Source organism: Catharus ustulatus, chromosome 3 (assembly GCF_009819885.2).
Source record: "Catharus ustulatus isolate bCatUst1 chromosome 3, bCatUst1.pri.v2, whole genome shotgun sequence".
Taxonomy (NCBI): domain Eukaryota; kingdom Metazoa; phylum Chordata; class Aves; order Passeriformes; family Turdidae; genus Catharus; species Catharus ustulatus.
Genome location: NC_046223.1, coordinates 31,859,396 through 31,883,482, shown reverse-complemented (window position 1 = coordinate 31,883,482; position 24,087 = coordinate 31,859,396). Strand labels below are relative to the sequence as shown.

At 33.5% G+C, this 24,087-nt stretch overlaps 1 protein-coding gene across 1 annotated transcript in view; it reads left to right on the top strand.

Moving 5' to 3' along the window:
• DNAH8 (dynein axonemal heavy chain 8) overlaps nt 1–24,087 on the top strand; it is a 113,307-nt gene that overhangs the window by 42,865 nt on the left and 46,355 nt on the right. Inside the window, 22 exon segments of the mRNA XM_033053827.1 lie at nt 83–323; nt 1,271–1,470; nt 1,763–1,916; nt 2,009–2,172; nt 2,318–2,420; nt 2,980–3,084; nt 3,372–3,533; nt 5,327–5,551; nt 6,147–6,319; nt 7,954–8,132; nt 9,859–10,046; nt 10,888–10,974; nt 11,075–11,182; nt 11,959–12,093; nt 12,721–12,882; nt 13,703–13,949; nt 15,264–15,505; nt 15,588–15,728; nt 18,965–19,202; nt 20,157–20,299; nt 20,902–21,036; nt 23,119–23,241. Of these exon segments, the coding sequence (XP_032909718.1) occupies nt 83–323; nt 1,271–1,470; nt 1,763–1,916; nt 2,009–2,172; nt 2,318–2,420; nt 2,980–3,084; nt 3,372–3,533; nt 5,327–5,551; nt 6,147–6,319; nt 7,954–8,132; nt 9,859–10,046; nt 10,888–10,974; nt 11,075–11,182; nt 11,959–12,093; nt 12,721–12,882; nt 13,703–13,949; nt 15,264–15,505; nt 15,588–15,728; nt 18,965–19,202; nt 20,157–20,299; nt 20,902–21,036; nt 23,119–23,241 (3,655 nt within the window).

Here is a 24,087-nt window from a genome sequence, read left to right as displayed (position 1 = left end):
ATTAATACAATCCAGTCTTTTTTAAACAATTCAATTTTGACAGAAGGGCATTTACTAGTGTATCACTTTAATATAACTGCAGGTGCCGTAGACTACCAAAAGGCCTCCACCACTGGCAAGCATTTTCAGATCTCAAGAAAAGAATTGAGGATTTTATTGAGTGTTGTTCTTTGCTGGAAATGATGTCTGACAAAGCAATGAAGCAAAGACACTGGGATCGTATTTCTGAAACAACAGGACATCACTTTGATGTAGAATCTGAGACCTTTTGCCTTCGAAACATCATGGAAGCTCCAATACTTAAAAATAAAGAAGATATTGAGGTAGGTACATATGTTTTTCCCTCCTTGTTCATTTTATATTGTCAGCAAAAATAATGTGTTTGCTTATAAATGGTTATTCTCTTTAAAAAAATTACTTCATTAAAGTCCTTGAATCTCAAAAGACCACATTGGTTTAAAACAATCTGTGTTTTATTTAGAAGCTCTTAACTATGTCAGCAAATATAGAGGTAGCAGCTTATTTTTAGGTCATTTCTTTACATTACTACTACCATTATTTTTTATTATTTTCTTAGCTCTTTTTAAACAGGAAAAAATCTCTAACCAAAACTTTAAATGGCCATGGTATCTAAATTTTTACTCTGTTACTGCTTTATAGTTTTGTAGATAAATCAGAAATTTTAGATGAGGACTTCATGCTTAATAATATTTAATATTAAGGCTTCTTTTAGATTATTATGGCTTCTTTTGAACCACACAACTTAAAAAAACCACCCTATACAACATGTGAAAACTTAGTGGAGTAAATGGTAAATCCATATGCAAAAACTTATTATATTTTTACTTGATTTATATGGAAGCATTCCAAGGTGATCTGCTTAATTTTGTATTAAACTCTGATTTGAATAGAATGTTGGACTTGACCTTTACAATTTAAACTATTCTTAGATTCTGTGATTCTATAAACTGAAATGTGGTAAGAGTCAGAGTTCGTCTGGTGATGGGTCTAATCACTACCCCTCCTCAGCCTTGTAGAAATTATGATCCAAAAATCTTTTTCACATAAAAATAACAAAATGTGAAGCCACAGAAAGTATATATCCATCCATTTCCAAAAGCACTTTTTTCAGTTATCCATACAAGTAATTTGAGTGAGTAGGATTTGCAGTGTGATATCTACACTTTTAATATTCTGTGACTGGATGTGCAGTATTCAGAAATCAATTTCATAGCATTGGAGAGTCTAAAAAGTGGTTCTTTCTTTGTAGGATATATGCATATCTGCTATGAAGGAAAAGGATATAGAAGCCAAACTGTTGCAAGTAGCTGACACCTGGGCAGCTCAAAGTCTGAGCTTTGCACAATTCAAAGCAAGAGGAGAGTTACTGTTAAAGGGAATTGAATCAACAGAAATTATGATAATGATGGAGGACAGTTTAATGGTTCTGGATTCTCTATTGTCCAATAGGTACTTGGCATTGTTCATGTATGGCATGAATTAAATGTTCTTTAATGAAACAAAGTATTACGAAGCCTAATTAAAAGCATCTGTATGAGAGAGACTTCCATGCACATTCAATTGAGACAACTTTCATCTCAATATACTTGAATGTAACCAACCTGCTAAAATCTTTCCATAATATTGTTCTTGTTCTAAGTGAAATTTTTGATTTGTGATTTTTCACCATAGTCAAATAAAGCTATTATCCTATAATAGCTTTATTTAGAATTAAATAGTTTATGCTCCTCTTCCCTTTTAGATATAATACAGCATTTAAAAAGCAAATTCAGAGCTGGGTTTCTAAACTAAGCACCTCTTCACACATAATTGAAGAATGGCTGGTTGTGCAGAACCTCTGGATTTATCTTGAAGCTGTTTTTGTGGCGGGAGATATTGCCAAAGAGTTACCCCAGGTAAACTTTACAATGCTTGCCTAATATTGTGTACTGAAAGCTTTCTGTGCAATAATTTCCAACAGATTATGCTTCGGTTTTCCTATATCTAGGAAGCAAAGCGTTTTCAGAATATCGACAAATCATGGGTAAAAATAATGCAACGAGCTCATGAAAATGCAAATGTAATTGCCTGCTGTGTTGGAGATGATACTATGGAACAACTTCTCCCTTACCTACATGAGCAGTTGGAAGTATGTCAGAAATCACTTACAGGGTATGGATTGTTTGATTTTTACTGCTTTACTATATTTTAAATAGCTTGTATGAATCATTAATTGTATTACAGACTTACTTAATCCCCTATATAGAAAAAATTACAACCTGAAATAGTTTAATAAAACTCTTGTTCAATTTTAAAGATATTTAGAGAAGAAAAGACTGCTGTTTCCAAGATTCTTTTTTATTTCTGATCCTGCACTTGTTGAAATTCTTGGGCAAGCAAGTGATTCTCATACAATCCAGGTATGAACTTAATTATTTTTTCCTACTTATATAAAAAATTAGAATATGGAGGAGCATTTAAAAAAATCAGATGCAAACATTTTCTTTTTATAAATTTTGCTGGAAAAAGAATTTTGTTTCTTTCTCTCCATTCTTTAACAAAATATGAAATGAATACCTGTAATTCAAAACCATCTTCAGAATTCAGAGCACTAGAACATGGTTTGATCAAGTGATTTGCTGGTGGTTTCTTTCCCAACTAAACTAGTGAAAGGACCCTGTGAGGCTTTCCTGCTTTGCATATTGCAAAATTCTTACAGCTAGTCTGGATTGTTACTGAGGACTGATTGAGATAAGCCAGTTGATGTCTGCTAGATCATCTCTGGAAACTGTAATAATACAGTAGACAGAGATAAAATTATACACAGCCATTTCTGTTGTGTAATTGTTACCCACAGATGGCCAGAAATTCATCTGTAGGTTCAGATGAGTTTTGCAGGATAACCTCATTTGAGATTTTTTTTTTCTGTTTGCTACTGCTGAATATTTACATTGAATAACTCCTGAATTATCCTTACAGCCACATCTGACTTCCATATCTGACAACATAAATGAAGTAGAGTTTCACCCGAAGGATTATGATCGCATACTGGCAGTCATATCAAGAGAAGGAGAAAAAATTTCAGTAATTATCTGATTTTTTTTCCTAGAAACATTAATAGATAAATAATTATATTATTGAACATTTAAGATGTATTAAGGTGAATTATTGTTAATTACAAATAAATATTTCAAGGATTGTTGTTAACAAGACTAGAATATGTCTTCATTAAATAGATTGTTTGGATATTAATTGAAGTAAAATCTGTAGCTCTCATGAATAGAAATTTAGTAACTATGTAGTAACCAATATTCGTGAACAGGTTGGTAAACATGTTCTATTTTATACATTCATTTTCATTAATTTTACAGTTGGACACTCCAGTGCTTGCAAAAGGACCAGTAGAAATTTGGTTGAAGATTTTATTGCAAATGCAGCAGAAGTCATTGCATGGCATAATTAGGGCAGCATTTTACCATATTAGTGACCCAGGATATCAGTTGTTGAGTTTTCTTAATCAATTCCCAGCCCAGGTAAGAATAGGAGATGTGGACCTGTGTGTGCAGTCTGGGTTGTGTCTGGGACCAGGTGGAAGGCAAAGAGCATGTGGGATTGCCTGTATGAGGAAGTTTTTATAGGGGAAACAAGGGGAAGGATCTGGTCAGTAGAAGGTAATCCTAAATCACTTTGATTTTGATATCCAGTATATAGCATAACATTTTTTCTTGTCATCTGTTTTAAATTTAGTTTTTTTTAGTTTTCTTAGAGAATATAGAGTTTATATTTTCTGTAATGGATTTTGAATCCCTTTCAACTGCAAATAAAATTGCACGGGTAGATTGATTTCTCTCCTAATTTAAGATTGCAAGAGCTATGATTATGATTATTTATCTCATAATTTACAAGATTTATAGTTCATATATTTGTCACTATGATAATGCAGTCCTAATACAAGACCATGTTGAATGATTCTAGAAACTCCTCCATCTACTGATAATTGATAAATTTCATTAAAAATTAATGAACTGTTTCCTATCCTATATAAATTCTGAATCTGTAATTTGCTGACTGGTACAGTGCTAGGTGTAATTTTTAATAAAAATTCTGCAGATATTAAAACTGGCCAGTATGTTGCTATTTTAAAAAACATCCATACATTTAAATATTTAATAGAATTATCCTAAAGCTGTATTTATGGTGTAATTGGATGTCTCAGCAGTATTTACTTGGAAATTTTCGCTACCTTAAACAAATAATGTTTCATGTCAGACATTTTGATGTGGCTTTACTACCATCTGCAAAGATCTTTTCTCACATCTTGCTAAATTCTTATGTTCAAAAAATTGTTTGTGTTGAAATGGTTTGACGAACAAATTTCTACAAAGAACAGCTTTGTAGAAGAAGAGAGAAGAAGTTGGGCAAAATAACAAAACTACCTTTTTCCTGGCTCAGAAGCTGCTGTTATAGATAGCTTGAAGTAGTCACAACCAAATATTTATTTAATTTAATTTAATTTTTGTTTTCCTTTGACTAATTGGTCATTCTAAAATTTTTTTTTTTAGACTCTACCTATGATAACTCACCATTTAAAATCATCAGGCTATCTTCTAATGCACAAACTCTGTAACCTTGAGCTCACTACAGGCATAGGGAGCCAGAAAAGTAGAAAGATATTTTGAGTAAAATTTTTAGGGCTTGGTGCTTTGTGAATATAGAAATGTGGGTAACAAAAGTAATAAAGGGATACAGTGCTTGTCTGTCTTGTTGTGGGTATTGTAAATCAAAACCAATCTGAGACAGTAATTTATGTACAACATCCTATAACTCTCTAGATTTATTTGGAAGCAAAATACCTTGTAGTTCAGTGTGCTCCAGGCTGTACTCCAGGCATGACAGAATGTTAGAAGGCAAGCCATCCCATGGTCAGTGAAAATTCACAGCAATTTAATGTTCTTTAATTAGTTACAAATTGGCAGTGGAAAATTTTCAGAAGGTCTTCTTCCCCCAGAGCCAGTTTAGGTTTGTATTACTGGAGTCCTCTAACAGATTAGAAGGGAAACTGACAGTAGTCCTTAGTTTGAGTCTATCTCACTATGTGAGATACAAATTATTGTAAAATTTTAAAATGTTTTCTCAGCAGGATGTGCAGCAGAGCCAATTAATTCAGGCATGGTGTCCTGGTGAGATAGATTCATGTTGGATATAATGATATTTTGGAACTGTCTATGCCATAATTTATCATTCCTATTATAATTAAGCCTTCTGTAACACAGCTAGAGTTCAACAAGTGATTAGTTTTTATATTTTTCATATATTACATTTTTAGGTTGGATTACTGGGAGTTCAAATATTGTGGACACGTGATGGAGAAGAAGCGCTACGCAATGCTAAGGAAGACAAAAAAATCATGGATGTAACCAATGCTAGATTTCTGGATATTTTGAATACACTGATTGGCCAGACCACACAAGATCTTTCCAAGTTTGAGAGAGTGAAATTTGAAACACTTATTACCATTCATGTGCATCAGCGTGATATTTTTGATGATTTGGTAAAGTATAGATTTTTATTTCTGACAACTAAATGCATTTTCTATCATAATACTCTTTCTTTTATATAGTGGTAGCCACACTTCCATGTACATGCATATATAAGAGAAAGATGTCCATAATTTCACCACAGTAAAAAGAATACAATTTTGCCTAAACTAGAATAACATTAATTAGTTCTGTCAACTAAATGTTTCTGCCAAATGTTTACACTTTTCTTAGAATATTTAAATTTTCCATGTCTTCCTATAGAGGTTTTTTTTGGTAGACAAAACAAAGTATTTCCTTCCTTTGAAAAGTAGTTGTACTACACATACTTGCATTCTCATGTGAAAAGTGGACTGCCCTACCAAAGCAGTTTAAGATTTATTTGATAACACAGATGTTGGGGTGATGGTGTTAAGCAATCTGGACATTCTTTAATATTACTTTAGCATACATCTGAACATGTTATCATATTGTGTTTAAGTTTACTTACACAGGAACTTTAATCTGAATAATTATAATTTAATCACTCATTATTTGCATACAAATAAGTTAGTAAAGGCATTAAGTGTAGATGCTTGGTTATAACACATATTTTTACTTTCTTTGAAGGTAAAAATGAACATCAAATCACCGACTGATTTTGAGTGGTTAAAGCAGTCTAGATTCTACTATAAAGAGGATTATGATCAGGTCATTGTAGCAATTACAGATGTTGATTTTGTTTACCAAAATGAATTTCTGGGTTGCACTGATCGTCTCGTTATAACACCTCTTACAGACAGGTTAGAAAAGCAATTATAGATAAGGAGTACTTTTAATATCTATAGTGTTTATTTAACATTTATCTTTAAAGAGATCCAATCTGAGTTAAGTCCTGTGTGGGCAAGATCATTCATGAAACATATTTGCTTAATATACTCTTTTAGAAAATGTGAAATAGAGTCTCACTAATCTGTACACTTTTCTTTTTCCTTTATCACTGCCCAGTCTTTAAAAGAACATTTAATAACAGAAATTAATTGTTTTAAAGTTGTATAGTAACGTACAGTTTATCAATATACTAAAGAGAAGATTAGGTCAAATATTTCAAATTTTGTAGTAAGAGTATCTCTTAAGTTTCTGTAGCTTCTTTGAAAGTCTAACAAAAAGCTGTAAGCACTCACCTTCCTTCTTCTGTATCCAGAAGTAGGCAGGCAAATAAAGGGTCATTTTATTTCAAATTCCTCTTGGGAATTTCTTTGCTTCCTTCCTTGTCCAAATTCTTTCTCTATTCGATCCTTTCTTGAGATGCCACTTTTAACCAAATGAGAAAATAGAAGACCAAGAGATACTTCAGTTGCAAAAATATCCCCTGAGGAAATAAAAACAACTTCCCACCTAAAATAATTTACTTTGATATCGATGTGCTTCTATGGCTTTTTAAATACCTTGATTTCTCCAGAAGAGGTAGAGCTGCTATTGTGATGACATGGAAAGTTAAGTAGATTTCTGCAGTGAACTGTATTGCCATCAACAACTGAGTATTGTTGGTGTAAAATTGTCAAACTCTGCCCTAAAATTGATTGAAGTAGAACGGCAGAAAGAAAGCCTTCCTGTCACCTCAGAGTTTCTTATTGTATAAAAAGCAAGAAAGCTTCTGTAGTGTAAGTTGTGCCTAATAAATTACAGTGATTCAAACTAAATTGAGGAACCAGTTAGTTATAAAACTATGTTCAAGTATGGATTAAAACCAGAAATATTTCAGTTAGAATGCTTCCAAACTTTGTTGATTTGACAGTGGAGGTAGCCCATTGCATAATTCCTTTAGCATTACTCATCCATGCCTTGCCATAAGTGAAAATCATAACTAAGATTTTTTAAGACTTTTATATAAGTAAAACTGCAGTCTAGACCTTTTAAGACTTAAAAAAAAAAAAAAAGGATAAAACTTAGGGTCCTTTTTTCCCTAGAATTGTAATTATTTCCTACCCATGACACGGGCAGGGGCCATCCATATATCCTTATCCTTTCACACTTGAGGATTTAGTCAAAGGTAACATGATTACTGGTTAGGATGCTGCAAAATATGATGACATAGCAGAATTCAATAGCAGAATGTGCTCTTTATGGCTGCCAGAAAAGTTAATGAGAAATACCTTTATGGGATGTGCATTGAGTTTTCAGCTTCTTAACACCAGGGTTTGTTTCTTTTGTTGTTTGTTTAATTTGCTGTTCTTTTTTTCTTTTATAAGTCATGTTTAAATGTATTTTGTGTCTTTTACCTCTCTGAACTTCTTGCACTGAAATCTATGGAATTGCTTTATGAAGAATTAGCATTTCAATGTAGAATCTATTGCATAACTTGATCTGTATTTTATATATATGCATTTACATCTTCAATATAATTTAATAGAGTAACATCAATTAATATTTGTAGGTGCTATATAACTTTAGCACAAGCTTTGGGAATGAACATGGGAGGAGCTCCAGCAGGACCAGCTGGAACTGGCAAAACAGAAACAACAAAAGACATGGGAAAGGCTCTGGGAAAATACGTAGTAGTCTTTAACTGCTCTGATCAAATGGACTTCAGAGGTTTGGGCAGGATTTTCAAAGGTAAGATTTCTTCCTGTAGGATAGAAGAGACTTCCACAGGTCATTTAGCAGGTGAAGGTAGGGCAGGGTGCTCACTCAATAACTTATTTGTGTTGGGTTTTGATGCTCTCCAGGGATGGATGTTCTGCAACACCTCCGCTCAGGTGTTTTGATTGTTCTCATTATCACATTTTTTCATACTTCCTCTGGCTTGGAATCTTCCACATTGAAACACTTGTCCATTGTCTTCTCTTCTTCCTCTGCACCTCTGAAATAAGCCTGACTCTAATTTCTCGGTGCCTCCTATTATCTATTCAACAGCAATGGGATTTTCCCTTTTCTTTCTCTTCAGGCTCAACAAATGCTGTTCTCTCAGCCACTCCTGCTGTGTCCTGTCCTCCCTCCAGCCACTGACCATCACAGCAGCCACTTGGTGCATTCATGCAAATGCATCCATGTCTCTCCCCTACTGGGAAACCCCCAAGTGAGGGTGGTGCTCCAGCTGCTATCTCACAAATAGAGGTGAACAGTGATACACCTCACCCTGCAGGCTACGCTCTTGCCCAGTATGCAGCTGGCTTCCCTTGCTACAAGGGCATAATTCTGATTCATGCTTAATTAGTTGTTAAATGGAGCAGCAGGTCGTTTTCTGCAAATCTACTTTGCAACCCAGCCAGCACAGAGCTTGTACTGCTGCATGGGGTTATTCTAAGTACGGGACTTGAACTTCTCGAGATTTCTGCCAGCTTATTTTTCAGAGTAATGGTATTCTATGTATTGGAAGTAAGAGGCATAAAAGTGGCTAAAGCTGTGGGTTTATAAACATATTGCCCATTTGAAAGTCATTAAAATTTTAGAAAATCTTTGAGTGACGAAATTCATGACAGAGTGTCTCTAAAGTGATTTAGCCTTAACTGCACAACACGAATAAACTCTGAATGACTTGCATAAATTATTAAAAATTAAATAGCAAGCTTTCAGTATACATGAAAGAAAAACATGGCTTGCTGGTACTTTAATATCATTTACTATCATTTGTGAAAAAATGCTGTTAGAAACTTTCTTATAAAACATTATGAAAGGAAAAGCTATTCTCTTAAGTGCTGCTACATACATGTTACTTTTCCAAACAGAAATTAGGCAACTGTAAAAATAATAATATGCAAAAAATATTCTTGTTATTAATATAGTACTTCTAGATTTCTTTTTTCATTTATTTTTCTTTCTCTGAGCTTCTCTCTTTCTTTCATAGACATATCCACACTTCGAATGTTGTTAATATCCTGTACTATTACATGAGAACTTTTTTAGTGTGGACTTAAAATGGTCAAATAAAAACAGTGACATTTTTTGGTGACATTTAGGACTAGTGTTTTGTAACTGTAAGTCACTTGTTTTTAATTTTTTAGACTAACAGTACTGCTTTTTTCAAATAATTGAATGGTGCTCTATAATAAAATGCTATATTCACAGAATGATTTAAAAAAATATTTACCAAATGCCCCAACTTATCATAATATTTTTTCAGACTTTGGTTCACTTTTAAGCATTGTGTATAAATCAATTAGTAATAATTCAGACAGATATGGAAACAGTCAGTTGGATTGGATGAAGATTGGCCTTGACCACAGGGCAATAAATAAAATTAATATGATTTAAAATTACTTGCAGGAAAAGTAATTTAGTTCAGCTATTCAAATAAGCATGAAGGACAAGAGACAATTGGTTTTTTCTTTCCCTGTTTTAGGTCTTGCACAGTCTGGATCTTGGGGATGTTTTGATGAATTCAATCGAATTGAGTTGCCTGTCTTGTCAGTAGCAGCACAACAAATCTATATTATTTTAACAGCAAGAAAAGAAAAAAAAAAGCAGTTCATTTTTTCTGATGGAGACTGTGTAGATTTAAATCCAGAGTTTGGAATTTTCCTAACTATGGTGAGTGTAGTAATAATTTCAAAGAAATGAGAAATTGTACTGCATAGAGGCTAAGTGCCAAGGTGAAAATAGCTGGTTTTATTAATAAAATAATGTCACTACAGAATTAGATTAAAGTGCACGATACAAAAATAATATGATTATTTGTGAAGGGCATCCCTTCATTTTAACTTTAATATTATTGAAAGGGTTCATAATTATGTACCTTCATTGCTGTAATGCTATTCACCATGCAGACTAAGAGTTTGACCAAACTTGCAGAATTCTCTGTGCTCACTGAGAGGACTGAAACACTAATATGCTTTACTACCATATCTCTAATAGTGCAATAACAATGCATTATTAATTCACTAATGTTTTAATAATATTAACATAGTAGTAGTTTAATAGTATTAATACTTCAGCAGTATTAATGAGAAAGATACTGTGGTAGGGGGAGAAAAAGAACACTCACTTAAGGAAGGAGATATGAGAAATATTTTTCAGGGACACAGGTCTTGACTAATGGGTACCTACATTGATATGTAAAAATTCTTCTATCTCCTGTAATATTAACTTTCAGAATATGGTGTCTTGTTGCCATAGGATTCTTGAGGCTTCATAGAACTCTTTCCTGTAGTTTCATGGGCAGGAAATTTTAAAGTGTATGTTTCCTATTGCCAAGGCAGATGGCAATCCAAGACTACTTTATGGGAGATTAAAATTACAATAATTGATAGGCAAGTCTTCTAACTCCAAACTACTCTAAGTGTTTATACCTGCATTTTTTAAATTGAACAATAAAAAGGAGGCCATTTTGACTATTGCAAATAATAATGATACATTATGTTTTCTTATTTAGAATCCTGGATATGCTGGACGTCAAGAACTACCAGAAAATCTCAAAATTCAGTTTAGAACTGTTGCAATGATGGTTCCAGATAGACAGGTATAACTCCTGACTGAACTGAAAGAAAGAGATGTATTTTAATTTGCTGACCTGTCTTCAGGAGAAACTAATAGAATTTCTACAACTATTTGTATTTCAGATAATTATAAGGGTTAAACTTGCAAGTTATGGATTTATTGAAAATGTGGTCTTGGCTAAGAAATTCTTTGTTCTTTATAAACTTTGCGAGGAGCAGCTCACTAAGCAGGTAATGTTATGAATTCCCTTTGTCTTTGTATGTACATACTAAAGCCTCTGACTTTTTGGGTTATGTAGATTGTTTCTGAAACATAATTTCCATGCCTTTTGCAAAATATTGAAGTAGTTTAAATTTAATTTAAACAAATACCTCTATAAAACTTCTGAGTAAATTACTACATTAATCCATGAACTTCTATATGCATCTTTTTTTGTTAAAAATTATGGTTTTAGTTAGTTGCTATTGCATGAGATTCTCTGCCTAAACATGTCGGCCAGAAAAAATTTATCACAGTCATGTAATTTTTCTGTAAGAATTTTCTAGGGCTAGGATAAGTAGTTGGAAACTGGAGACTGGAGTCCACAGGAGAAGCATCTAGTTTGTTTTAAATTGTTCACGTCCCCATTGCACTGCCTTGATCTGAAGTCTGTGCTTTAAGATGCCTTATTTGAAAAGACATGGTCTAGAATGGAAAAATTAGTTTTTTAGAACCCTGCTATTCAGAGCTATAATTTTTTTCCTATATGGATTGATAAAAGGTGAAATCAATTAAATTTTAATTAGGAAAGAAAAACTTACAGCAGACACACATCCTGAAAACAAATTTATCAGCCTTCATTTATTTGAACAGAATAATTCCTAAAAAAAAAGCAACAATTCCTGTTTTAGCTATGTTTTCCAGGCAGGACAACTGTACTATACTATATGCATGTAAAGCTTGATATGTTGATGAAATAAAGCTAGAGAACTGGTTACTGATACATAAGCCTTCTTCCACTCTCTAGGTCCATTATGACTTTGGTCTGAGGAATATCCTTTCAGTATTGAGGACTCTTGGAGCTCAAAAGAGAGCCAGGCCAACTGAAGGGGAATTAAGTATTGTCATGAGAGGGTTAAGAGATATGAATCTTTCTAAGCTGGTAAGAATCTATTTAGTATTTTAGCACCTTGTAGAGGCAAACCTAATATATATTTAATGGGTTTTGTATGAGATCAGAAAAAAAATCTCAAACATTATTTTCCTTAAAAATTGAAACATGATAACCTTCATGTTGTCATTAAACAGCATAGAGAGTTTATTAGACTTTTAAGGACTATTCATTATGCAAAGGTTCAAATAGATTAATAGTGGCTTACCTCTGCATGTGACTTTCAGTGTCCTCTCTTATCCACAGACTGACCACTGTACTGCAAGTAAATTGAATAATGAGTGTATACTAAATCAGACTTTTAAAGATTTCTTTCCAGATAGGATGTTCTTTCCAATATACGTTGCAAGAGTTTTACAAATCAATTTTATAAATAGACTCCAGTGTGTACTCAGTGCGAAATTTCTTTCAATTCTGAATTTCTCTTTTGCATGGCTTGTGGATGCCATTTTCAAAACACTATTTTTGTGGCAAGCTCTCCTGTTAGCTGTCTGTAAGCATCTGTAGCTAGAAAGTATGTTATTACTGCTAATACTTTTAAAACAGAGGCTAATTTTGATTTGGAAATGTTCTTTGGACAGACATCCTTTAAATGTTTAATAACATTTTTTGTTTCAGATAGATGAAGATGAACCTTTGTTTCTCAGTCTTATCAATGATCTCTTCCCGGGGTTGCAGTTGGACAGTAGTACCTATGATGTGCTCCAGGCTGCAGTAGCTCATCAGGTTGAAGAGGCAGGATTGGTTAACCATCCACCATGGAATCTCAAGCTTGTTCAGGTAAAACTTTCATTTTTCCTAAAATGTTCTCCACAATCAGGAGTCAGAACAATGGCTAGACCACTGTCTTACCCAAGAACCTGCACATCAAAAATGGGAAAAACCGAAGGTTGTGTGTGCACCATACTAAGGAAGACCAATGCAAGGGACTTGCAACTGTGGAACCTGTAGATCTTCATCCCAAGCCTTTATTCAGCTTTCAGAGGAAAAGTTGTATATGCTTAATCTTATAAGATTTTGGCTCCCAGGAGGACTACCACTGCTTTGTGCCATTCAGTTCATTCATACTTGTATAGGCAGACTGACACTTCCACAGCAAACCTAATGCCAATATTAAAAGACAAATAGAAAATCCAGTAGAGAACTCTCCTGAAACTAAATCCGTACACAGTTCTGGAGAAAGTGCAGTCCCTATGTTTGGTTCATACACTCAGGTATTTCAGCACTGTAGTAATTAATCATACTGCTGTAGCATTAGTAGTGTTTTGGTACTACTAATTTTTCCTTTTGAGTAATACAGAAAATCCCTTTTCAGATCTTGTAACACTATTTTCAATTGCTTTAATAAACTGAGGTAAGATTTAGTTCTGTGAACCATTTATAGTAAACTTGCTTAGTGCTGAAAAGATTAGGAACTGAAGCTATGTACTCTTCCACAAAACACTAGAATTCAGCAAATGCATGCTAAATTCAATCCTGAGCATATAAATTGTATGTCTGATACATCTTAATTACTACTAAGTGCAAGCAAAAATCTTTCTAAAGCATGTATTTATTTTGATTTTTAAATTGAAATATTTTATTTTGATTTTGTTTATAGTTGTATGAAACTAATCTAGTACGTCATGGGTTGATGACACTTGGACCTAGTGGATCTGGAAAAACAATGGTCATAACTGTATTAATGAAAGCCCTCACAGAATGTGGCCAACCTCATAAGGAAATGCGCATGAACCCCAAGGCTATTACTGCTCCTCAAATGTTTGGAAAGCTAGATGCTGCAACTAATGACTGGACAGATGGAATCTTTTCTACTCTATGGAGGAAAACACTGAAAACCAAAAAGGGTATGTAAATACTTTTCATTTGGTATCATAAAAATACTTGAATTATAGATTGAAAAAAGCATATTGAATTCACAAATGTTCCTCTTGAGGAAAACTACAGAGAACATATGAGATGAGACTACACTTCTTAAGGATACCAGACTAAAGATTTATTATTTCAGTAGTATCTCTACATTAAAAAAAAAGAAAGATTGTTTTCTTGCCACTTCAGTTCTACAGTGTAGATATGATACTTGGAGGCTGAAAAATCATAAATTAGACTAACTTGTTCTAATGGCACTATCTTTATAATAATGTTATTCACATGGTTTTACATACCTTGGTTGCCCGTATTTATATTTCAATATTTTAGGATTGGCATACTGAAATTCCTTTTCACAGTGTTTCATTAGTATCTGAACAAATAAATATGGTAAAGAAAGGGAATTCTTCTAGGGAACCTTCCTAGAAGGATCTTAATTTTAAAAGATAGTTGAATTTCTTACATTGAATATGCTTATGTTTTCTCTATTAGAAAATTCCAAATGAAGCTAGAATTCTAAAATTTAATTGCCAAAACATAGGTATTTACATCTATGTTTTTATTTCCAAGTATTAGAAAAATAACCTGATTTTAAGAACAGAGGAGTGAGCATAGGTTTCATTAACTTGAGAAGGAGCTGTGAACATTTAATGTCTCTTGTTTAGTTGCTCAAAGAACCCTTGTTTGAGCAAAAATTACTAAATTCCCCAACCACCCTGTTCTGCTGGAGTAGGATTGGGGCAGGAGGAGGAAGAAGGAAGAGTTAATTAGGTTGTGGAGGAAGAGGTCGAATCTGGAGAAAGAAAATGGAGTGGGGTAAAGGTGTTCTAGGTGGTTGTCTTTGCTTCTCATCATCCATATCTTTGTTAATTTGCAATAAAATAATGTTTTCCAAGTGGAGTCTGTTTTGCTTATGAGAGCTGTCAAGTGATCTCCTGGTCTTTATCTCAACCCGTAAACATTTTCATTGTATTCTCTCCCTCTGTCCTGTTGAGGGAGGGTAGGGAGAGAGAGTAGCACAGTTTCTATCTGGTAGCCAGCCAAGCCAGCCAAATATTCAACTCTAAAAAGGTATATTTGTGCCCTCATTTGCTCTCAGTTGTTCCAAAAATATTTTCTTAACTAAGTATGCAATTTATTCAGTAATGAGCATCCATATAGATGGCGGAAATTACAATAAATAAAATAAATTTTTATATGGTGTTTAAGTACCAAACAATCTTTTGTACACGCATTTTCTTGTTTTTCCAGCAATGTGATATGAACCATCTCTCTTTTGATTATTTTTCCAGGTGAAAATGTGTTTCTGGTTTTAGATGGTCCTGTAGATGCAATCTGGATTGAGAATTTAAATTCAGTTTTGGATGATAACAAGACCCTCACTCTTGCAAATGGAGATCGGATTCCTATGTCTCCTTCCTGTAAACTGTTATTCGAGGTTCACAACATCGAGAATGCCTCTCCAGCAACAGTTTCTCGAATGGGTATGGTCTTCATCAGTTCTTCTGTCCTCAGCTGGAGACCAATATTGCAGGTAACATAATAACTGCTGGCTACTCCTTATTATACCTTGCTATACATTTTATACAGAACATTATTGTGGATGCTTTTTTCAGGCATGGCTGAAAAAACGTACTGCTCAAGAAGCTGAACTTTTGCAAAGCTTGTATGACAGAATCTTTGAACCAGCATATACATATATGAAACTAAACCTTAACCCCAAAATGGAGCTTCTGGAATGCAACTACATTATGCAGGTAAAACAGATACTGGATGAGTCTGCATGAATTGACTGACAATAGTTAAAGTGCAGAAATAGCAAGGACAACATTTGATATTGCCTCCCAAAAATAAAAGCTCGAAATCAATATTTGTTTCTTGGGCAATATAAGAGGAAGTGTGAATATATACAGAAGAAAATTTTTCTTCTCTGTATTACTTCATACCTAGGATAGTCTTCTAATGACTGGAATTTGCAGGCTTCAGTAAATTTCCAGAAGCATATGTTTAATAAGCTAGTGGATTAATTTTGGTTCTTTTAGTACCAAAAATTGTGGTAAGGGTAATTATATCTCTACTGGCAGTGTCAGCAGAGAGAAAGAAGAAGAATTGTATTTATCTTTTTATCTTCAGATATAATAGGTGTAATTCTGTCCATCAATTCTTTCAAGGTCAATGTAGTAATTTTTTTCTCTCCTTTCCTCTCAGTTGGAATTCTACCTTGAGTGGAGTCCAAATTATATCAGTGATTTATTAATAATATAAATATGTGTTTGGCAGATTTTGCAAGACTTTCAGTCCTGTACTGCATATCTCCTGTTGATTTGTTTATGAATCTGTTGTCATCTGCAGATTCTAGTTTCCAGAGTTTCTATTTGTCCATGTAATCTCCCTTTTATTTTGACACGCTCATAAAAAATTCAGTGGTGCCCTTGAAGAGTCTAGACAAGGTAATGCTGTGGATAGCACTCCGGTTTAATGTTAAACTACTGAATTTGCACCCAATATCTTTTTGCTGTTCATTAGAGAGTTTGCTTCAGATTTTCAAGACTGTGAAGTATTTTACTGCAAACTAATAGCCACAGTAAATGCTGGATAGCTTAACTGTGCAGTATCAAATGCAATTGGAGTATCTTTAGAATTAAAGTCCCCAGGCAGAAACAATTGAACTAACCACTTTATGATGTGCAATGCACAGCACTTTTGAGAGAGGTATCATTTTTCTTCTACATTTCTTATCTGTGAAACCTCTGACTGAACTGAGCTTGTCTTCATGAAAGATTTTTTCCTGTGATCAAAAGTTTCTGTTATTTTTGATTAGCACTTGTTAGAAAGCGCCAGCAAGTCAGTGTTCTATTCATGCTGCTTAAGCAGGGAAATACTTCCCTGATTTAAGCTATGTTGAATGCTTCTTTGTGTGAATGAAAATATCTAGTAAGCTTCTGTCACATCTGTGACAAAGTAAATAACTCTCAACAGGCTCCCATGCTTGTGATGTCTACGAGTCAGTGACACCAGAGATTTTTTACCCTCCTTGTGCCTTAAAATCCCACCTTTGCCTTAAAATGGTCTCTGTGCAGAAGCCCTCTACCTTTATCATTTTCCTGATTTGTTTGGTCTTATGTCTCTTAGCAATTGCAAGATTCAGCACGTGCTGTTTCTGTTTAGTGCATGCATTTTCAAAAATTATGACCAAATCAAAGCAGTTGCATCTGGCAGACTTGTATTTGAGTTCCAAATCTCAGTTTTGGATATTCATCCAAACATGCACATGTACCTGGTTACGTGCCCTTTGTTATCATTCACAATTTAAGTTACCTATTCATGTATGACAGCTTTATATTGGCTTCATATAAATGTGATCTCACCTTTGCTTCCGTCCTTGTAATTTCCACTGACTTTCTAACTCTTTGTGCATCCTCTGGCCCACTCATTAGGCAGACAAATATAATTTACCTTAGTAGAGTCAACACCAGGTTTTGTTTAGAGTTATCCTGCCTTATGAGCCTGTTGGAAAAGTCAGTAAACTTGTAGCTAAAGGAGATCTGATTGATATAGTCTGCATGAAATATCAAAGGTGTTTGTTATCAATTTTTACCAGGCATTTACGTGGATGCTAAATAGTCACAGCAGTAGTTTAATTTCTAGATAAACAATACGGGATGATAGGAAATGTGTGACTGGATTATCAGTTCTCAGGAAAGACAGAAGTTATCACTGTTCCTGAGGCACCTTTGCTGGGACCAGTGCTGTTCAAAATGTTCATAAACAATTTGGAAAAGTTTTAGGTGTAGAAATTTATTGATGATACTAGATTATTCAGGGTATTAAGGACAAAACAACTAACCATGAAGAACTGTAGACAGACTTTATGAGACTGAATAAATAGGTAATAAAATGGCAAATGAAATTCAGTGAAGATAAGCATGAAGGAGTTCACACAGGAAGAAAACAAACTGTTCAATGCCATGAATAGCAGACCTATGGGACATCTTGCCAAAGGTTGTAATAGACAATAAAAGTTTATGTACGCTCAAGACCAGGCTTGCTATTTTCAGGGTAGAAAAAAACACATGGGATTATAAAAGCAGAAAAAGTGTGTCTTGTTCAGAAAGTCACAAGCTGAAGAGGATGCCAACAGGCAGTATTACCCCAGCACCACTACAAGCCAAGAGAGATTGTTTTCTTTTACTCTTTTCCACTTCTGGCCGCTGTTGCAAAGGAGATGCTGGGCAAGCATTAGAAGTATTTGTTACTGTATTACTTTCCTCTCCAAGTATAAGAGCAAGACAACATAAAGTCTGAAAATCTGTTTCACTGTTAAAAAGATGTATTTTGAAACAATATGCTACACACTGCCTTTATAGAAAGGGATTATGAACTGGGTTACCTAAGACAGTCAAACATCCAAATTTATAAGCAATATCACAAAATTGTAGATAATAAGTTACTATTTTTCTAGAATCTGGACTCTAGTTCCATAGAAACATAGTGAAGCAATCACATAATAGAATAATTGAATCTCTTTTTTTAAAATGAAAAAAAAGAGAAGTTATTGTGATGGATACATAAATTGTACCATAATTGAGATAAATACATCAGACAGATGCTGAAACATCTTCCATGCTTGGAAATTGAAAGAAATGGCTAGACTTCAACTATTCTTGGAGTTCTGAATAATATAAAATCCCTTATAAAGTTTTGTTACGCTAGTTCACAAATGACATTTATTTTGTAGGCATAATTTAAAAGGGTAACTGATTACCTAAGTAAAATTACCTGAGAAATTTTGAAAATTTTGTTCAGTTCTATATAGTTATCTGTAATATATTTTACTGGGTTTGTTGTTCTGAGTTTTATGCTTGGGTTTTTTTTGTAATTGGTATTGATTTCCATTTTGAATATATATAAATAATTCATGTGCATACATGTATAGGTAAATAAAAAGTGATTCTGTAATATTTTCTAAATGCGTATTTTAAAATATTTTCAGTCTATTAATCTTCTGGAGGGCTTGATTCCATCGAAGGAACAGCCTAGTGAATCAGCTACACAACGTCTGCATAGATTATTCAACTTTGCAATAATGTGGAGTTTAGGTGCCCTTCTGGAGCTGGACAGTAGAGATAAACTTGAAGCCTTCATTAGAGCTCATGATAATAAATTAGACTTACCAAAAATCCCTCGTGACAGCAATCAAACGATGTATGAGTTTTATGTTAATGATCGTGGTAAGAAAAAGAACCAGTATTGTTTTTTAAACTGTCATTTTAAACCTGTTACTGTTTTAGTCCTTATTATACAGTCCTATAAGTTGAGGTTTTCTGACAGTGTAGTGGCAGCACATTTGTGAATGTGAGAAGTCAGAGACAAGACATAGAGTGCTCATTGCTAACATTTTATTATTTCTTTTTAATTTCCTTCTTACAAACTGCTTTTCTATTAATTTAGCCAGCCTGCAATTTGTAGATAATTTGTGCTTAGGCTGGTTCAGCTTAGCTTAATATTATGTTATGTTTAATTTTCTTACAGCTGGTAGTCTTTGCTAAAGGAATAAAATATAATTTTAATTTTGCTTAGTAATTATTACTCAGGTCTAATAACTGATCATAAATCTGAAATGTTATAGAATTACAAGAATAGTAAGATATTTTGATTCTTGATATTTCAAATAGTGTGCTGTTTTCTAGAACAAAAATTTAACTAGCACACACAACCCTTGACACAAAAAACTTCCTGTTATGACAGAATGTGTTCTCTTCTGAAGAAATCGGTTTCTTTTGTATTCAGATTATTTTTATTTTTGCCAGCAACATTGAATTAGTGTACACATATGCCATCCATATTGTCATGTATTGTAATTTTTCACTAGCAGTGTGATAATTAGTGTCTAGGTAAACATTCTTTGGGGTTTTTATTTAGATAAGTATATATACATTTAATAAATACATCTACATTTAATAGGATTGTGGACTAATTACAGGTCATGACTAAAAATGTCCTTTGTTAGATGCATTTTAGATGAATTTGATAACATTTACCCCTTTTCACACTTTGTAGTATTCTACCCATAATATCTATTTTAAAAATTATTGTATTAATGAAATATTGAACATATTGAGCATGATCAAAATATTATGAAATTTTCCACTAATTTATTTTCTTTTTTTTTTTTCTCATTTCAGGTGCTTGGGAGCACTGGAGTAATAGAGTTCAGGAATTTGTTTATCCAACAGATCATGTCCCAGACTATGCGTCTATTCTGGTTCCAAATGTTGACAATACCAGAACTCAGTTTTTGATAGACACAATTGCAAAACAAAAGAAGGTAAGTAGAGGATTACATATTTTAGTATATACCCACCACATAAAATAAATAGAAAACTACTTTAAAAGTAACTGGATGTTACAATCATTCTTCATCTTGTCGTCCTTGTCATCCTTGAGATCCTGGAGACAAGTCATCCTTGTGTCTAGTCATTGCTTCCCAGGTGCATCATTATATTAGTTTAATTTTATTTTCTTAACATGCATCCTCTGTGATTACTTTTGTGCATGAACAAACCTTTAAAATATAAAAGAAGAAATTTACAGGAAACCTTCTTAGGGTCATCCACTAGAAGAGGCTGATGTCCACTAAAAGAGCAGATGTGCTAGAAACTGGAAGAAGTTTGGCAATTGGAAGAAAATCCTCTAGCACATTCTTGTTTCCTCTTTTCACTTTTAACTCTGCAAAGGAATTTCTTGGAGACTCTAAGTGGTATGAAAAATAAATATGGTCTCAGTGCATATGGAGATAAGAAAGACCTATCAAAAAACATGGCATTTAAAAATAGTCACAGAAACTATTCTTTTCTCAAAAATAGGTCTGTTATGCATATATAGATATATATTTTGATATTACTTATGTGGTTTAAATATCTGTTACAGGCTGTTTTGCTCATAGGAGAACAGGGGACTGCAAAGACAGTTATGATTAAGGGATACATGAAGAAATATGATCCAGAAGAGCATTTGTCAAAAAGTCTGAACTTTTCATCTGCCACAGAACCATTTATGTTTCAGGTAAAAATATAGATTTTAAACAATGTTGCTTACCATTTCCTTGCTAAGTGTATAAAGGGTACTTAATTATGATGATAAGTGATTTAGAATTAAATTTCAAATAATCTTTTTTGTCAATTCACTTCAACATTTCAGAAAATTCTATTAAAAATTATTTTTGTAGATCATATTAAAATATAGCCACTCACATAGACATACATGTATTCATGATTGCTGTGTGTTTTTTCATTATGGAATTTTAAGAATCGATTTTTTTGCTAAAGAATGTAGATTTTCTTTTTAGATCTTTGCTTATACTTTGGGTTTTTTTCTGATTCCTTAGTATATAGTGTTAATTTTAATTTTTGTTAAATAAAGAACAGGTTTCAACCTCTTGATAACTTTATTTTTCCTCAGCTCAGGAGTAACTACTGCATCAGAAATCCAATCTTTAAAGACCTCTAGCATGACAAATTTGTAGAAATTTCTCTTTCCCAATGTAATTGGTAAAAATTCATATAGATAGAAAAAAATGCTGTACATAGTTTTTTGAAGTGATTGAAAGGATGTTTTATAACACTGTGGTATGATTTGATATTACTAATTTGCTAGGATGTGATTCTGTAAGTTGAATTGGCTTCATTACCAATTCAATTCTATGAATACATGGTGATGAACCTCTAGTAGGAAAAAAAATTCATTTTGGGATATTTCTTGATTGAAAAATCAATTTGTGGAATAGGTCTTACAAACTCCATTCCAAAATTAGGCATCTTTTCTTATGAAGTTAATGTAAATGTTATTAAGAAAATGGTGAAAAATAATGGATTATACACCTATTTTTAAAAAAATTCCAGACCCACAGAATGGCTACTGAGTTTTTCCCGGCAGGTATTCTTATGTATAAGATCTCTCGTCATGGTATGTATCAAAATGAGACGGAATAAGGCAACCATCCTTACATGCAGGCAAGGATGTATACATTTATATCAGTGAAGTGTCCTTTAATGAGCATATTATGGGTCTTCAGAACATTCTTGGAAACAAATCCCAGACTTACTTGTCTCTGGCACAGAGAGGACCTTGGTGAGCCTTGTCTGTGCTGCAGTCCTGCACCTCAGAGGAGGGGCGCCCTTAGCAGAGTTAGCTCAAGACGAGGCTCACTCTGATGATTTCCAATAGAGAGATGTGGCAGAAAAGAAGGGGAAATGCTTCCAATCACTCGAAACATGTTACATTCAAGATTTTTTTTTTAAATTTTGAGTCATCATTCTGAGGCCATTTGAAAAGGTTGTGTGATTTTACATGCATTAGACATGCTATAAAGTTACTGATTTCTTATGTGATGACTTATCAGTTTCTCTTTTCAACCTTAATCACATATTCTTTGTATGTCTGTATCTTAAAATACTCATAAATATCTTCTTGTAAAAATGGGACAAAAACATTGGACAAAAGATGTGTCTGTTTTCTGTTTCAAAAATACTTTTAATACTTTTACCTTTATGACAGCACATGCTGCATTACTCATATAGGGTGACATTTGTGCTTTTATGAAGAAAACATTACTTGTATAAGGAAAACATCTGGTACCATCTTGCAAGGTGTTTTTTTCTGTCATTGTTTATGTATCTTTAGAAATACAATAAAGCTGTAGAACTTTGAAGAAACATTTCTGTTACATATTAATCTTACTTGTCTATTGCATCCTCTTTCTTGACACCAAAATATTAAAATTTTGCATTGCATCCCTCACAAGACACCTGGGAAATCATAATTAAAGGAATCTAATTTGCCTCTCTGTGCTCTGCAGTTGTATTGCAAAAATTAAACAAGTGATATTAGTTAGGAAAATGATAATGCTGATAATGAAATAATAATTTCTAAGTTTGGAAACTTTTCAAAAACCTCTGATAGCCAAAGATGGGTTGTAGGACAGGAGTTTGATGCCTTGGGAACCAGGTTCCTTAATACTAGAATTAAAGATGAAACTGCTAACAAAAAGAGGGAATTACTGGCTGAATGCTGTAGTAGCTTTTTCAACAGTGCATTTTAAATATTGTTATTTTAGATATAAAATGAGAACTTTATTTACCTTTTTAGAGAACAATAGAGAGTTATGTGGACAAACGTGTTGGAAGCACTTATGGACCTCCTGGGGGCAGAAAGATGACTATTTTCATTGATGATATCAATATGCCATTTATCAATGAATGGGGAGATCAGGTAAATTTTTTAATATCTCTACCTCTTCTCAAATTGCTGTGCTTTTTTTATATATATGCACATGAGAATCAGTGGACTTCTTAGAAATTTTAATTAACTATTAATTATTGGAAATGCTTTATAATTTTGCAACACTGGCACACACAAAAAGAGAGCAAATTAGATTTACTGATGAAACATGTAATATAATGGTGTCATATTTTTCATAGTCTTCACTTCCTTATTTTTTAAGACTAAACAAAAATCAGCACCCTACCAAAGTAGCATATTATCAAGTTCAAGATTAACGTTAATCTGAGAGCACAAATAAATAAATTTCTGCCAAGAGAAAGGACAGTACCTTGGAGAGAGAAATAAAGGACATGAAAAACTCAAGGCCTCCTCTAGGACTTGCATTATGACCCCAAGACATGGCTGAAATATTTTTGATGGGACAATAGTCTGTCGTTGGTGAAATGCCACATATCATGTTGGTTTTGGTGGGGTGTGTGAGCACATACATAAGACTTGCTGAGTATCATTGGAGCACTTGCTATGGGGCAAACTCTGGAGCTGTAGAGTGGAATGAAGAATGAATAACCTTTCCAAAAGAAGCATAAAAGAATTGTTTTAATTCAAAGGAGGCCCAGGAGTGAGCTGAAAAGCATAGATGGAACATCTGTAGCTGAATTTCCAGCAACAAAATAAGGAAAAAACCAATTTTCTCCCCGGTTCATTTTTTTACTTTTGTTTAGTTCACAAGAATACAAACACATTTTCTTGATATTATGTGGCAGTAAAATTCTGAAACTGTTTTCCTGCCATTTAAAATCACATAAGCCAAGATCTTTCATATGACTAAAGAAG